The sequence below is a fragment of the Somniosus microcephalus genome, chromosome 10 (genome assembly GCF_052327205.1).
Source record: "Somniosus microcephalus isolate GS21.2 chromosome 10, FLI_Smic_1.0, whole genome shotgun sequence".
Taxonomy (NCBI): domain Eukaryota; kingdom Metazoa; phylum Chordata; class Chondrichthyes; order Squaliformes; family Somniosidae; genus Somniosus; species Somniosus microcephalus.
The window spans coordinates 66,439,326-66,454,620 of NC_140996.1; the positions used below are offsets into that span (position 1 = coordinate 66,439,326).

The following is a 15,295-nucleotide window of genomic DNA, read 5'->3' on the forward strand; positions in this document are numbered from 1 at the left end:
TATGGTTCGTTTGGAAGCCTTCAGAGGTGCAGTGCTTGCTATGGACCTTGAAAGCACCACGAATGATGTGTGGGGATTTCTGACTCGAATTGGACAATTAGCAAGGCTTCCCACATGCTGGGAATTAATTGACCACTTGAGGGAAAATTGCGTGGAGCTGGCTGACACTTTTTTATGTGTGTCACAAACCCCACATTCGGGGAAACCCGACCATTTCCCACACAAGCCGAAAATCGGGGCCTTTGTGTTTTCCTCACAGCTTACTGTCCCACCTAGCTTTGTATCGTCAGCAAACTTCGATACATAGAAACATAGAAGATAGGAGCAGGAGTAGGCCCTTCGAGCCTGCTCTGCCATTCAATGAGATCATGGCTGATCATCCAAATTCAGTACTCTGTCCCTGCCTTCTCCCCATATCCCTTGATCCCTTTAGCCTTAAGAAATATATCCAACTCTTTCTTGAATATATTTAATGAACTTGCCCTCCACCGCCCTCTGTGGCAGAGAATTCCACAGGTTCACCACTCTCTGGGTGAAGAAATTCTTCCTCATTTCAGTCCTAAATGGCTTACCCCTTATCCTTAGACTATGACCCCTGGTTCTGGACTCCCCGGCCATCAGAAACATCCTTCCTGAATCTAGTCTGTCCAGGCCTGACAGAATTTTATTGGTTTCGATGAGATCCCCACTCAATCTTCTAAACTCCATTGAGTATAAGCCCAATCGACACAATCTCTCCTCATACGTCATTCCTGCCATCCCAGGTATCCGCCTGGTGAATCTTCGCTGCACTCCTTCCATGGCAAGAACGTCCTTCCTCCGGTAAGGCGACCAAAACTGCACACAATACTCGGTGCGATCTCACCAAGGCCCTGTACAACTGTAGCAAGACATCCTTGTTCCTGTACTCGAACCCTCTTGCTACGAAGGCCAACATACCATTTGCCTTCTTAACCTCCTGCTGCACCTGCATGCTTACCTTCAGCGACTGGTGCACAAGAACACCCAGGTCTCTTTGCACTTCCCCTTCTCCCAATCTATTGCCATTCAAATAATAATCTGCCTTCCTGTTTTTGCCACCAAAGTGGATAACCTCACATTTATCCACATTATAGTGCATTTGCCATGTTTCTGCCCAATCACCCAACCTGTCCAAATCGTACTGGAGTTTCACGACATCCTCCTCACAGCATACCCTCCCACCCAGCTTTGTGTCGTCTGCAGATTTGGAGATATTACATCCAATTCCCTCGTCCAGATCATTAATATATATTGTGAACAGCTGGGGTCCTAGGACCGATCCTTGCGTTACCCCACTAGTCACTGCCTGCCACTTGGAAAACGACCCGTTTATTCCAACTCTTTGTTTTCTGTCCGCCAACCAGTTCTCTATCCAAGTCAATACCTTGCCCCCAATCCCATGTGCCTTAATTTTGCACGCTAATCTCTTATGTGGGACCTTATCGAAAGCCTTCTGAAAGTCCAAATATACCACATCCACTGGTTCTCCCTTATCTATTTTACCAGTTACATCCTCAAAAAAGTCCAGTAGATTAGTCAAGCATGATTTACCTTTTGTAAATCCATGTTGACTTTATCCGATCCTGTCACTGCTTTTCAAGTGCTCTGCTATTACATCTTTTATAATGGACTCTAGCATTTCCCCCACTACCGATGTCAGGCTTACCGGTCTATAATTCCCCGCTTTTTCTCTGCCACCTTTTTTGAATAGTGGGGTAACATTAGCTACCCTCCAATCCATGGGTACTGTTCCAGAGTCTATCGAGTTCTGGAAGATGACCAGCAATGCATCTACTATTTCTAGGGCCACTTCCTTAAGTACCCTGGGATGTAGATTATCAGGCCCTGGGGATTTATCGGCCTTCAGTCCCATCAATTTTCCTAACACCATTTCCCTACAAATACTGATTTCTTTCAGTTCCACCCTTTCATCAGACCACATGTTCCCTGGAATCTCTGGGAGGTTATTTGTGTCCTCCTTTGTGAAGACAGAACCAAAATATGTATTTAGTTGGTCCTCCATTTCTTTGTTCCCCATTATAAATTCCCCTGATTCTGACTGCAAGGGACCTACGCTTGACTTCACCAATCTTTTTCTCTTCACATATCTATAAAAGCTTTTACAGTCAGTTTTTGTGTTCCCTGCAAGCTTACTCTCGTATTCTATTTTCCCTTTCTTAATTAATCCCTTTGTCCTCCTTTGTTGAATCCTAAACTGCTCCCAATCCTCAGGATTATTGCTTTTTCTGGCCAATTTATATGTCCTCTCTTTGGATCTTATGCTGTCCCTAATTTCCCTTGTTAGCCACGGTTGAGTCACCTTTATTTTTATGCCAAACTGGGATGAACAAATTGTGTCGCTCATCCATTCGGTCTTTGAATGTTTGCCATTGCCTATCCACCGTCAACCGTTTGAGTGTCATTCCCCAATCAATCCTACCCAACTAGCTCCTCAGACCATCGTAGTTTCCTTTATTTAAATTGAGGACCCTAGTCTCTGATTCAACTACTTCATTCTCCATCTTAATGAAGAATTCGATCATATTATGATCGCTCCGACCCAAGGGGCCTCGTACAACAAGATTGCTAATTAACCCTTTCTCGTTACATAATACCCAGTCTAAGATGGCCTGATCTCTGGTTGGTTCCTCGACATATTGGTCCAGGAAACCATCTCGTAAACACTCCAGGAATTCCTCCACCACAGTATTGTTACTAATTTGGTTGGCCCAATCTATATGTAGATTAAAGTCACCCATGATGACTGCTGTGCCCTTATTGCACGCTTCTTTAATTTCCCTTTTAATGCCATCCCCAACCTCCGCCTTACTGTTTGGAGGTCTATATACCACTCCCACTAACGTTTTTTTCCCCTTAGTGTTCCTCAATTCTACCCATACAGATTTCACATCATCAGAGCTAATATTACAATTGTGTTAATCCCTTCTTTAACCAGTAATGCTACCCCACCTCCCTTTCCTTATTGCCTATCTTTCCTGAATATCGAATACCCCTGAATGTTGAGTTCCCAGTCTTGGCCATCCTTTAGCCACGTTTCCGTAATCCCAACCAAATCATATTCGTTTACCTCTATTTGCGCAGCCAATTCATCCACCTTATTACAAATGCTCCTCGCATTAAGACACAAAGCCTTCAGGCTTGTTTTTTTAACGCTCTTAGACCTATTAGAATTATTATTTACTGTGGCCATGTTTGATTTAAACCGTTGATTTCTCTGACTACCACTTTTGTTTGCGACCTTCCAATCCACTGGGACCATTCCAGAATCTAGGGAATTTTGGAAGATCAATACCAATGCATCCACTATCTCTTCAGCCACCTCTTTTAGAACCCTAGGATGTAGGCTGTCAGGTTCAGGGGACTTGTTGGATTTTAGTCCCATTATTTTCTCTAGTACAGTCGGTCCCTTCATCTAGGTCATTAATATTGTAAATAGCTGAGGCCCCAACACTGATCCTTGCGGCACCCCAGTAGTTACAGCCTGCCAACCTGACAAAGATCCATTTATCCCTACTCTCTCTGTCTGTTAACCAATCCTCTATCCATGCTACTATATTACCCCCAACCCCATGAGCCCTAATCTTGTGTAATAACCTTTTATGTGGCACCTTATTGAATGCCTTTTGGAAATCCAAATATATACTACATCCGCTGGTTTCCCTTTATCTACCCTGCTAGTTACATCCTCAAAAAAACTCTAATAAATTTGTTAAACATGATTTCCCTTTCATAAAACCATGTTGACTATGCCTAAACATGTTATGACTTTCTAATTGACTTGATACCACTACCTTAACAATGGATTCCAGCATTTTCCCAATGACTAATGTCAGGCTAACTGGCCTGTAGTTACCTGTTTTTTCTCTCCCTCCTTTCTTGAATAGCGGTGTTAAATTTGCGACCTTCCAATCCACTGGGACCATTCCAGAATCTAGGGAATTTTGGAAGATCAATACCAATGCATCCACTATCTCTTCAGCCACCTCTTTTAGAACCCTAGGATGTAGGCTGTCAGGTTCAGGGGATTTGTTGGCTTTTAGTCCCATTATTTTCTCTAGTACTTTTTCTCTACATGTATTAATTATGTTAAGTTCCTCACCCTTCTTAGACCCTTGGTTCCCCACCATTTTTGGTATGTTTTTTGTGTCTTCTACTGTGAAGACAGATACAAAATATTTGTTTAACATTTCTGCCATTTCCTTATTCCGCATAATAATTTCTACTGTGTCAGCCTCTAAGGGACCAACGTTTACTTTTGATACTCTTTTACTTTTACATGTAGAAACTCTTACAATCTGATTTTATATTTCTTACCAGTTTTCTCTCATTCTATTTTTTCCCTTCCAATTTTTTGGCTAACCTCTGCCGGTTTCTGAAACTCTCCCAATCCTCAGGTTTACTATTATTCTTTGCAGCATTATAAGCTTCTTCTTTCAATCTAATGCTATCCTTAACTTCTTTAGTTAGCCACGGTTGTATCACTTTTCCCGTGGAGTTTTTGTTTCTCAATGGAATGTATTTTTGTCGAGAATTATGAAATATTTCTTTAAATGCTAGCCACTGCTTATCTACCGCCATACCGTTTAATCTATTTTTCCAATCTACCTTAGCCATCTACCTTACTCATACCTATGTAATTGGTTTTATTTAAGTTTAAGATTCTAGTATCAGACTTAGGCAAGTCACTCGCAAGTCACTCTCAAAATTAACGTGAAATTCTATAATATTATGATCACTCTGCCCCAGAGGATCCTTTACTATGAGATTGCTAATTAATCCTGTCTCATTACACAATACAAGATCTAAAATAGCCTGTTCCCTGGTTAGTTCCATGACATATTGTTCTAGGAAACTGTCCCAAATGCATTCCATGAACTTGTCCTCCAGACTACCTTTGCTAATTTGATTTGTCCAGTCTATATGAAGATTGAAGTCCCCTCTCTCACGTCTTTTTTCCAGCATATTGATGATTGTATCTGTGCCATTTCTTCCTCTCGCCCTGAACTAGAAATTTTCATTCACTTTGCTTCCAATTTCCACCCTTCACTCACTTTCACATGGTCCATCTCCGACTAGTCCCTTCCCTTCCTCGACTTCGACATTCACTATAAGCCCATTCCTTCCACCCTGCTTCCTGTAAGGACTCTATTCAATTCTCTCAGTTTCTCCATCTCAGTCACATCTGCTCTGATGATGCCACCTTCCATACTAGTGCTTCCGATATGTCTTCATTTTTCCTCAACCGAGGATTCCCCTCTACCGTGGTTGACATGGCCCTCGACCGTGACCATTCCATGTCCCACACTTCTGCTGTCACCCCTTCCCTTTCTTCCCAGAACCACAATAGGGTTCCCCTTGTTCTCACCTTTCACCCCACCAGCCTCCACATTCAACGGATCATTCTCTGCCATTTCCGCCAGCTCTAGCATGATCCCACCACCAAACATATCTTCCCCTCCCCTCCCTATTCTGCATTCCGAAGGGACTGTTCCTTCCGTGACACCCTGGTCCACTCCTCCATCACCCCCAACACCCCCTCCCCTTCTCACAGCACCTACCCGTGTAAACGCAGGAGATGCAACACCTGCCTTTTCCACTGTCCAGGGCCCCAAACACTCCTTCCAAGTGAAACAGCGATTTACTTGTATTTCTTGCAGTTTAGTATACTGTATTCGCTGCTCACGATGCGGTCTCCTCTACATTTGGGAGACCAAACACAGATTGGGGGACCGCTTTGCGGAACTCCTCCGTTCAATCCGTAAGCGTGACCCCGAGCTTCCGGTTGCCTGTCACTTTCATTCTCTGCACCACTCCCACTCTGACCTCGGCCTCTTACACTGTTCCAGTGAAGCTCAACGTAACCGGAACAGGTGTCATCTGCAAATTTAGCTTTGTTTATACAGAGCTTCATATTATTTATCCTCTAAATGGAAATGGCCCCTGCACTGATCCCAGTGGCACCGCGCTAGTGACCACATGCCATGTTGATGCAGCTCGATTCGCAATCACCATTTGCATTGATTTTCGCCAATTTTCAGTTCACCTAAGTAGCTTGTATCCAATTGATGTCCTCCTACCTTGTGAACTAATTGCTTTTATGGCACAGCATCAGAAGGTTTGCTGAAATCTGTGTTGTGGAGGAAGGGCTCCCATTATTTAAAAAGAGTATAATAGAAAGCTCATCTTGCAACTGCAGTAATTTTACAGATTCAAGTTATGATATTGATTTCTATTAAGTGTATGATCCACTTATTACATTTTTAATTTAATAGGAATAATTGTGTACTGGTGCTCAAATAAGTATTGGTGCAGCTGACTCCAATTGTGTGCACATTTGTAATAGGCAAACCAAATTTCAAAATGTTCTTTTTCAAACAATTCTACAATAATGGGCATTTCTGCTTAAAACTAGACTCCTTTAATGTGATTTGTCTTGATAATAAACATTGCATGGAATAAGATTCATTGCAAACATTTTTGATATGCCTTTAATTGCCATGAATTTATTTTCTATAAAATGTAAAAAGTAATTACTGTTGATGACCTAGACCATAATGGAAAATAATTTGAGCTGGAAGATTGTCTCGGTGTATATTTGGAGCTTCTAATCTATGTCACTTCTAGTGCAGGGCAGTGGGGGTGTTACCTTAAGGGAAAGGGTCAGATGGGACTGCCACCTACCAGTCCAAACCCTCTGTGACCCTGACCCATTTTCCTGGGTGAGGTTGAATTAAGTATGCAAGGTGGTCTTCCTGTTGTATCTCTGCTCTTCAGTGGGAGTCTGGGAGAAAAATATTGTAGTGCTTTGGCGGGGCAAGGTTGAAAGGGGGCAGGTTGACATTTTAAATGGGCTCTGAATGAGCCCAGCAGTAGATGAAAAAGTTACGAGATCGTCCGGATTGCAGCTGTAAAAATGATTCCACCTGCCTGCTTCCGCCGTCTCCTTCCATCTAGCCGTCCCCTCCCTTGGTGGTACCGAGGGCAGAACGGAGGAAATTTTGTTGGCATCCTACGGCCTACTCATCATATTTATGTGTGGGAGGGTGGGCAATGGGCTGGTGGCTGACACTGGGAGTAGTGGAGGTGGCTGAAAATCTTGCAGGGATGCAGGCATTTGGTGGGAGCCCCCTCCTGACCCAATTTCCTCCATTCACCTCCCCAGGACCGCTAGAAAAAGGGTGGCAATTGGAACAAAAATCCTCCCATTTATGTAGAACCTGAAATTAAAAATAAAATACCTGCTATTTATAGGAATTCAGAACTAAATTATGCTCATGTATTAGAGAATATCCTAAAGAAGAGATTTTATTCTACATGTTCATTTATGGGAAAGATTTAATATGGATTTGAAAATTGAGGATGACTTCAGAATTAGCTGCATTAGTGCTGAATAAGTTGTTAAAATATGATTGTATTGATTCACTTTCTATTTGTTGTGGAAAATAACTTCTTAAATTATCAGTTATACTCATTTAAAATGTCAATAGTTTGTGAATTGGTAAATTAAAGTTTAGTTTCTTGGGTCTCTTCTTCCAAAACACATTCCCATCATTTTGTGCATCATTTTACAGCTTTGAATAGTAATATTACATCATTAAGGCCTTGGGGTGCAGCACAGGATGATGCTGAGGCTTAAAGGGTTAAATTATTAGGACAGGTTGCATAAACTTGGCCTGTATTCCCTTGAGTAGAGAAGATTGAGGGGTGATCTAATCAAGGTGTTTAAAAAGATTCGATAGGATAGATGAAGATAAACTATTTCCTCTGGTCTTTGGTGAGACCACACCTGGAGTACTGTGTACAATTTTGGTTTTCTTACCTAAGAAAGGATATACTTGTCTTGGAAGGGGTGCACCGAAGGTTCACTAGATTGGTTCCTGGGATGAGAGGGCTGTCCTATGAGGAGAGATTGAGTAGAATGGGGCTATATTTTCTGGAGTTTAGAAAAATGAGAGGTGATCTCATTGAAACGTATAAAGTTCTTCGAGGGCTTGACAGGGTAAAAGCTGAGAGGTTGTTTTCCCTGGCTGGAGAGTCTTGAACTAGGGGGCATAGTCTTGGGTTAAGGGGCCAGCCATTTAAGACAGATGAGAAATTTCTTCACTCAGAGTGTGGTGAATCTTTGGAATTCTCTACCCCAGAGGACTGTGGATGGTCAGTCGTTGAGTATATTCAAGACTGAGACCGATAGATTTTTGGACACTAAGGGAATCAAGAGATATGGGGATAGGGCGGGAAAGTGGAGTTGAGGTAGAAGATCAGTCATGATCTTATTGAATGGAGCAGGCTCAAGGGGTCGTATGGTCTACTTCTGCTCCTATTTCTTAAATTCTTATGGTTAAGGAGTACACTCTTAAAATTAGAACCAGGCCATTCAGGCGTGAAATCAAGTAATGCAAAGGGTAGTAGAAAGGTGGAACACTCTATCCCAAAAGGCTGTGGATGCTGGGTTAATTGAAACTTTCAAGATTGAGATTGAGTTGATTTTTGTTGGGTAAGGTATTAAGGGATATGGAGCAAAGGCAGGTAAGTGGGATTGAGGTACAGATCAGCCGTGATCTAATTGAATGGCAGAACAGGCTTGAGGGGCTGAATGGCGTACTCCTGATTCTATGTTCCTATCAATTTGTTGGGTTCCGAGTTGTCCACAGTAGTAAGTGAAGGAATGTAGTAAATGTCAGGAATGTGCTTTGGGAAGGAGGGAGGAAGCTCAAACAGTCAGAAAAATACTTTCTACAAGCTACCTTCTGCTAAACCATTAATTTCATCCCATTCATGATTGACTGTTTTGACATCCTTGCATGCAAACCTTTTTGATTTTAATTTTCCCACTTCACAAACTATTGACATTTTAAAGCCAGTGCATGCCATATTAATTTTCTAGTAGGGTTTAATCATAATGCTATAATTATTTTCTAAAGTATGTTAAATGAAATCTACTTAACCTCATTCAGAGAGAAATGTTAAAGCAGTTGCACTGTGATTTTTTTTAACATGCCGGGCAGATCTTTGAACTTCTAACTAACTTCTGTTTACAGGCCCAAGCCATACTTGTTTAAAGGGGACCATACATTTCCAACAAAGAATGCTGAAGCTCCTGTTGTCATCTTGTATGCTGAAATTGGCACAAAAGAATTTTCTAAATTCCACAAGGTCCTGTCTGAGAAAGCTGGCAAAGGAGAAGTTATTTATGTTCTGCGGCATTATGTGCAGGTATGTGCTAAAAGTTTGGTTTACATGATTGTTGTAAATATAGAATCAGTTTGTCCTAATTTATATCTTGGACTCCACTATAGTTTCAAAGGTGGCATTTTTTTATTTTTCACACTCCTTTAAAACTGTACCAGTTTAAACATTCTACTGCAGGTATCCTGGCGGCTCACTCACTCATTCACTCAGTACATGATGCCATGTATACCAGGAAGGTAATAGATTCAGTCTCTGGTCTTCCAAATTTAGCTGATCTTGGCCAGGTTCCTGCTCCTGACCAATATCCAGTGACACTGCTGGGAACTCTGTGTACGTCAGATGAGAACAGTACTGTATTTGGTTGTGAAATGGGTTTAAGTAGTTTCAATCCAATTCCCAGTGACAGACTTACAGCACACAACTTCCCTAATTAAGTCATTTATTTCTTTTGAAGACTGTGGATCTTTATCTTTCAACAAGTTTGCTTTCTGGAAAAGGAGAATAATTTTTATCAAATGGTGGTTCTTTTCTAAAATGAATTTGTGCAAAGATACAATAACTTCAGTGACAAAGCTACCAGTGTGTCCTGTGTGGCTGGGTCACAGATTTATATTTTGCATTTATATGTACAGGCAGATGAGCCTTGGGCGCAGATAGATATGTGGAAGTATGATATCATAACTATGACTGAAACATGACTGAAAGAAGGGCAGGAATGGCAGCTCAGCATTTCCAGTTGCAGGGTTTTCAGACAAGATAGAGAGGGGATAAAAAAGGAGGGTTGCAATATTGGTTAAAGAAACAATTACAGCTGTGAGGAGGGATGATATGTTAGAAGGATCATCAAATGAGACCATATCGGTCGAAGAACACAAAAGGGGCAATCACACTACTTGGAGTGTACAATAGAACCCTAAATAGTCCGAGGGAGATAGCAGAGTAAATACAGTATGTAGGTAAATTTCTGAGAAGTGCAAAAACAATAGGGCAGTAATAGCAGGGGATTTCAACTACCCAATATTAACTGGGACAGAATTAGTGTAAAAGAATTAGGGGGAGAAATTCAGTATTGCCACGTTTGGGGCGTAATACTCGAGTGGGTGCGAAATTTAGTGCCCAGCGCAAATTATCGCCACCTACTGCTAAATTGACCTGCTTCACCCCAGGAGGTGCTTGGAGCGCTAAAACAGGCGCTGCACGACTGTCTTAAGGCGCTAAGCTGGAGAAGCGAGGTGCTACCATCGAGGGCGGGCGCAGCGCAGGTGTGGCCAGTTAGCGATTGCACGCAGACACGCTGGCACTGGTCAGCTCTTAAAGGGGAGGTTCGATCTTGGATTGCAGCCACACCCTGCACAATGGAGCCCTGATTCTCGGCCTGGACAGACCTGCTGCCACATTCTAATGCCTAGGACCATGGAGAGGGCCAGGGAGCGAGCAAGCGCAGCGGTTCAGTGAGGGGGGCCTTGCAGGTTCTGGTTGGCACGGTGGAGCGCAAGCGATCTATTCTGTTCCCGGACAGTGGCAGGAGGCCGCTGCCCAATGACTATCGCAAAGCTTGGAGGGAGATGGCTCACAGAGTGACCTCCAGCAGCATGGTGCCTAGGACCCCTGTGCAATGCAGGAAGAAGTTCAACGACCTCACTCGGGTCGTCAGGGTGAGTACCCTTTTCAGTATCCTCTTCATCCCTGCATGTCCACCTCACTTTATGGCCAAAGGGTCCTGAAATCCCCAATGCTCAGCCTTCATCCAACACCTATGGGCCCGTCATGAAACTCACATGCACATTCACCACTTTACACACTGTAAGGGCTATTCGACCATGGGAGGCAGTGCAGCCAAGATCAGGGCTTCACACTGTAAGGGATATTCGACCATGGGAGGCAGTGCAGCCAAGATCAGGGCTTCACACTGTAAGGGCTATTCGACCATGGGAGGCAGTGCAGCCAAGATCAGGGCTTCACACTGTACTCAGAGCCCATCCTTTCTCTTGCAGGGCAAGCTGGCCCATAACAGGAGGCAGCAGCAACGGACCGGGGGAGGCCGGCCTCACCTTCAAGCCCTCACCGATCTGGAGCAGCGAGTCCAGCGGCTTATGGCAGGCCGGATGATTGGCCCCGTTGCCACTGGAGATGCCGACCCCGTTCTGGACAGCAATGGTAAGCTGATCACCTTTTTGACCTCTCTCCTTCCACTTGTGCCTCACACCAGCATCCTTTGCCACTATCGAACCAATACAGTGCATTGCAGCACTCATGCCTCCCTCGCAGCCGCCCTGTCCTCACGCTAAAGCCACTCTTGTACTTCCCTGCTTTCAGATGCTGATTCGCCAGGTGAGGAGGTGGTCCCTGAAGCTGCCACTGTGAGTGACTCTGAAGGCGACGACGAGGAGGGAGCCGGACCATCAGTGCCACCCTCAGCCGAGGCAGCCCATGGCCATAATGGGGACACGTCTTCCCTGGAGGGGAGCAGGGGGGAATGGTGTGAGGAGGGTGAAGCTCCGGGGCCCAGCGGGCTGCAGCAATGCGGGGGTGGGGGTAGGGAAGCTTGGCGGCCTTCTCCCCGGAGGGAGAGTCTGGCCTCCAGTCCTGCTACAGTGAGCGCAGAGGAGGTGCGGCTCCTCGCTGAAATGAGTGCCCAGGCGGAGCACCGGCACACTGAGCTCATGGCTGCCGTGGCAAGGATGCCCGAATCCATTGAGTCACTGGCAAGGAGTGTCCAGGACTTCGGCGCAGCACTGGCAAGGAGTGTCCAGGACTTCGGCGCAGCACAGGCGGCTTCCATGCAAGTGCTTAGTGGTGTAATGCAGTCAGTGGCTGGTCTGATGCAGACGCAGATTGAGGCCACACGAGCACTGACTGCTGCCACCCTCGCTGGATTGGGCACGAATCACCGGGGCCCTCGCCGCACCGCAGCAGGCCAGCAGTCTGTGCTTCAGCAGATTGCTCCGCATGCTGCAGTGCTGCCCCGTGGGAGTGCCAGTGTGTCGTCCGACCAGGGAGTTGCTGTTCTCTGTCAGGATGGCAGCATTCCTGCTGCCAGCACTGTCACTTCTCCACTGCAGCTGCCACCACCTGTAGGACAGACTGCTGCCGCCCATGCAGAGTTGGAGCAGTCAGCAGCCGGGCCCTGCAGGCCCAGAGCTGGTCCAGGCCGTCCCTCAAGGGCATCTGCCGATTCTGTTTCTGACACTCAGCAGCCTTCCCCAGCCTTGCTGCAGCCATTGGGGTCCCATTGCGGAGGAGCTGCAGGGTGGGAAGGGGCGAATCTCGCAAGCGAAGTAGATCACCCTCAAAGGGCAAAAAGTAGGAGGTGTGGCAAAATGCTGTTAAATGTTTTATTGAAGTCCGAGGATCGTGGTGATTTTTTGGTTACTGTTTTGTTCATGTCTCCAGGTTGTGAGAGCCAGTTATGTGTCTGACTGCTTTTTTTGGGGTTTCTCTCTATTACTTTGTCATGCGGGAAGGGCACACAGTTTGTTAAATAAAGAAGTGTCTTTATTCAGAATGTGCATGTTTGCTCTTTGAACTAATTGTTGCCTTGACCGGCTTAGGGTTTGCGGAACGGTTCCATTCATGTTCTTTCAATGGCAGAAGCCATTCCCTCAGAGGGGGCCTAGAACCGACTTGCCATAAGCTGCTGACGGACGGCCCTTGCACTTTGTGCCTCCCTCCCGTCTTGTTGCTCCTCCCCCTCCTCCTCCTCCTCTGCTGGTGCTCCAATGTCTGGTGGCAGTGGCTGAGTCCTGAGGATTGCCAGGTTATGCAGCATGCAGCACACTACAACGAAATGGGAGACTCTCTCAGGCGAGTACTGAAGGGCTCCCCCAGAATGGTCCAGACAGCAGAACCGTTGCTTGAGCACGCCGATTGTGTGCACAATGATGTTCCTGGTCGCTTGATGGCTCTCATTGTATCGTTCTTCAGCAGGGGTGCTGGGCGCACGGAGCGGGGTCATCAGCCAGGTGCACAGAGGATAGCCCTTGTCCCCGAGAAGCCAGCCCCCTGGGTGAGCTGGGGCTTCGAAAAGGTCTGCCACAGAAGCCTGGCGCAGGATGAAGGCGTCGTGGCTGCTGCCTGGAAAGCGGGCATTGACAGCGAGTATCAGCTGTCTGTGGTCACACACCAACTGGACGTTGAACGAATGGAACCCCTTCCGGTTGCGGTAATCCTCGGCATTGTCTTGCGGCGCCCGCAAAGCCGCATGCGTGCAGTCAATGGCGCCCTGGACCATGGGGAAGCCCGCTATTCTTGCAAATCCCATCTTGCTGCTTGTCCAGGGTCATGGGGAAGGAAATGTACTGACGTCTCCTTTTAAAGAGGGCATTCGTGACTTGACGGATGCAGCAATGCACTGCGAACTGGGAGATTTTGGCAATGTCCCCAGTAGCGGATTGGAAGGAGCCGATGGCATAGAAGTTGAGAGCCGCTGTCACCTTCACTGCCACCGACAGAGATGTCCTGCTCCTCAGTTGAGGCTGAAGCAGGTGGCAGAGCTCAGTGACCACCTCCCTGCTGAATCGCAGCCTCTGAAAGCACTGCTCCTCAGACATGTTGAGGTATGAGAACTGTTGGCGGAAAACCCTGGGACGGTAAGGTCTCGTGTGCCGACGCCTGTTGGCCCTCCTCTGTCTGGCCATGATTGGCACTCTCTCTCGGCGTCGCTGAGCCCTCTCAATGTAATGGAGAAGCCCAACGTTTCCACTCATTGCAGCCCCCATAGTATGTGGCCACTCAAGGTTATGCCGGTGAAAAAGCAAACCAACTACAAAGTTCTGGACCCAAGCCAAAAGTACCTCTGCGAGCGCTGACTCAATGCAGAAACCTCTCTCCCTTTGTCTCTCTGCAAATCTCTCTCTCTCTCACAGAAGGAGTGGTCCAAAAATGGCTACCACAAAGAAGCCAGGAAGAGTCCCCTTTAAATAGCGCCCCCCCAGCCCCACAGCGACTGGGAACCGTTCCAGTCAACCAGTCGCAGGGAGCGCCAGGCGGAAAGGAGGGGGTGTAGAGGGTTTTGGTTTGGGGTTTGTGTCTGGCCAATCAGGCGTATCTGAGCTGCTCCAGCCCCGTACGGTTCGAATCGCTTCTCCTCTGGTTCTGACCACCGGACTTATTACGAGCAGCGATATGAACAAAACGAGACCAGTGGTTTGGTGCAAAGAAAACCAATGTTTATTAAAAAATAGAGAAAAATAAACACTATACAGAGAAAATCACTATGTATGTAACGCAATTACACTTAGCGGGGGAGGAGAAACGGACACATCGAGGGAAAATGACTAAAATGACAATTTTAACAATCCCCTTAACTCTCACCCTTTACACCTATCTAAGTTGTCTTGCGATGGGCCAGAAAGTTTATGCTCACCAGTCTCGGATGTTAGAACGCCTGCTCCGTGCCCCATTGCCTGCCGATGTCTTTAGGGTTTTCACCGCCCAGAGCAGAGATACCCCAGTGATTTAAAATGTAACTGCGGGTATCCTGCTTCCCTTGGATGGGCTCTTCGTCGTCGATCTTCTTGATGGTAAGGCAGGGCACCGGAGTCCAGGCGAGAGAGAGATGTGGCTTCCCGAGGGACTACTTATACCCCTTTCTGGGAGCCCTTATCACTCACCAGATCAGCTTGTTTCTTTGTCTGACCTGGACGTGTTGAAGTCTATACAAAGGAAACCGTTGTGGGCCCATCCTCCTGGATGGCCGGTTAATCGGTTTTTAAGCGTCCCATAAGTGTTTTCCTTTGTGTAACTGGTCTTGTGATGGGGCCATTCCAGTTTTAATGCCCCGTTGATCGTTTCCAAACAGTGTTGAAGTCAGCTAACGAAGGTCTGAATGCAGCTATTACCCATTGATTATCTGTGCAAATGGCCTTGATGGGTTTTAATCAGAGGCTCGAATGCCACTGTTTGCTTCTCATACATAAATGCAGAAGGCCTGGCTGCTTTCTAATTTCTGGAACATTCCTTTGTCAGTCCAAACCTGAACTTTGCAGGCCTTGGCCATGAGGTTGATCGTAGCCATCTTGTTGGGCCCTGGAGCCCTGGATTTTGAACTCAGTCCAGCCAGGGT

The 15,295-nt window shown here is 46.1% G+C and overlaps 1 protein-coding gene across 1 annotated transcript in view; it reads left to right on the forward strand.

Annotated features, from left to right (window-relative positions):
- Nucleotides 1-15,295, forward strand: part of LOC147111533 (UDP-glucose:glycoprotein glucosyltransferase 1-like) — a 680,288-nt gene that overhangs the window by 86,363 nt on the left and 578,630 nt on the right. The window contains exon 6 of the mRNA XM_085999896.1: nucleotides 9,081-9,255. Coding sequence (XP_085856022.1) covers nucleotides 9,081-9,255 — 175 coding nt within the window. The remainder of the gene's footprint in view (nucleotides 1-9,080; nucleotides 9,256-15,295) is intronic.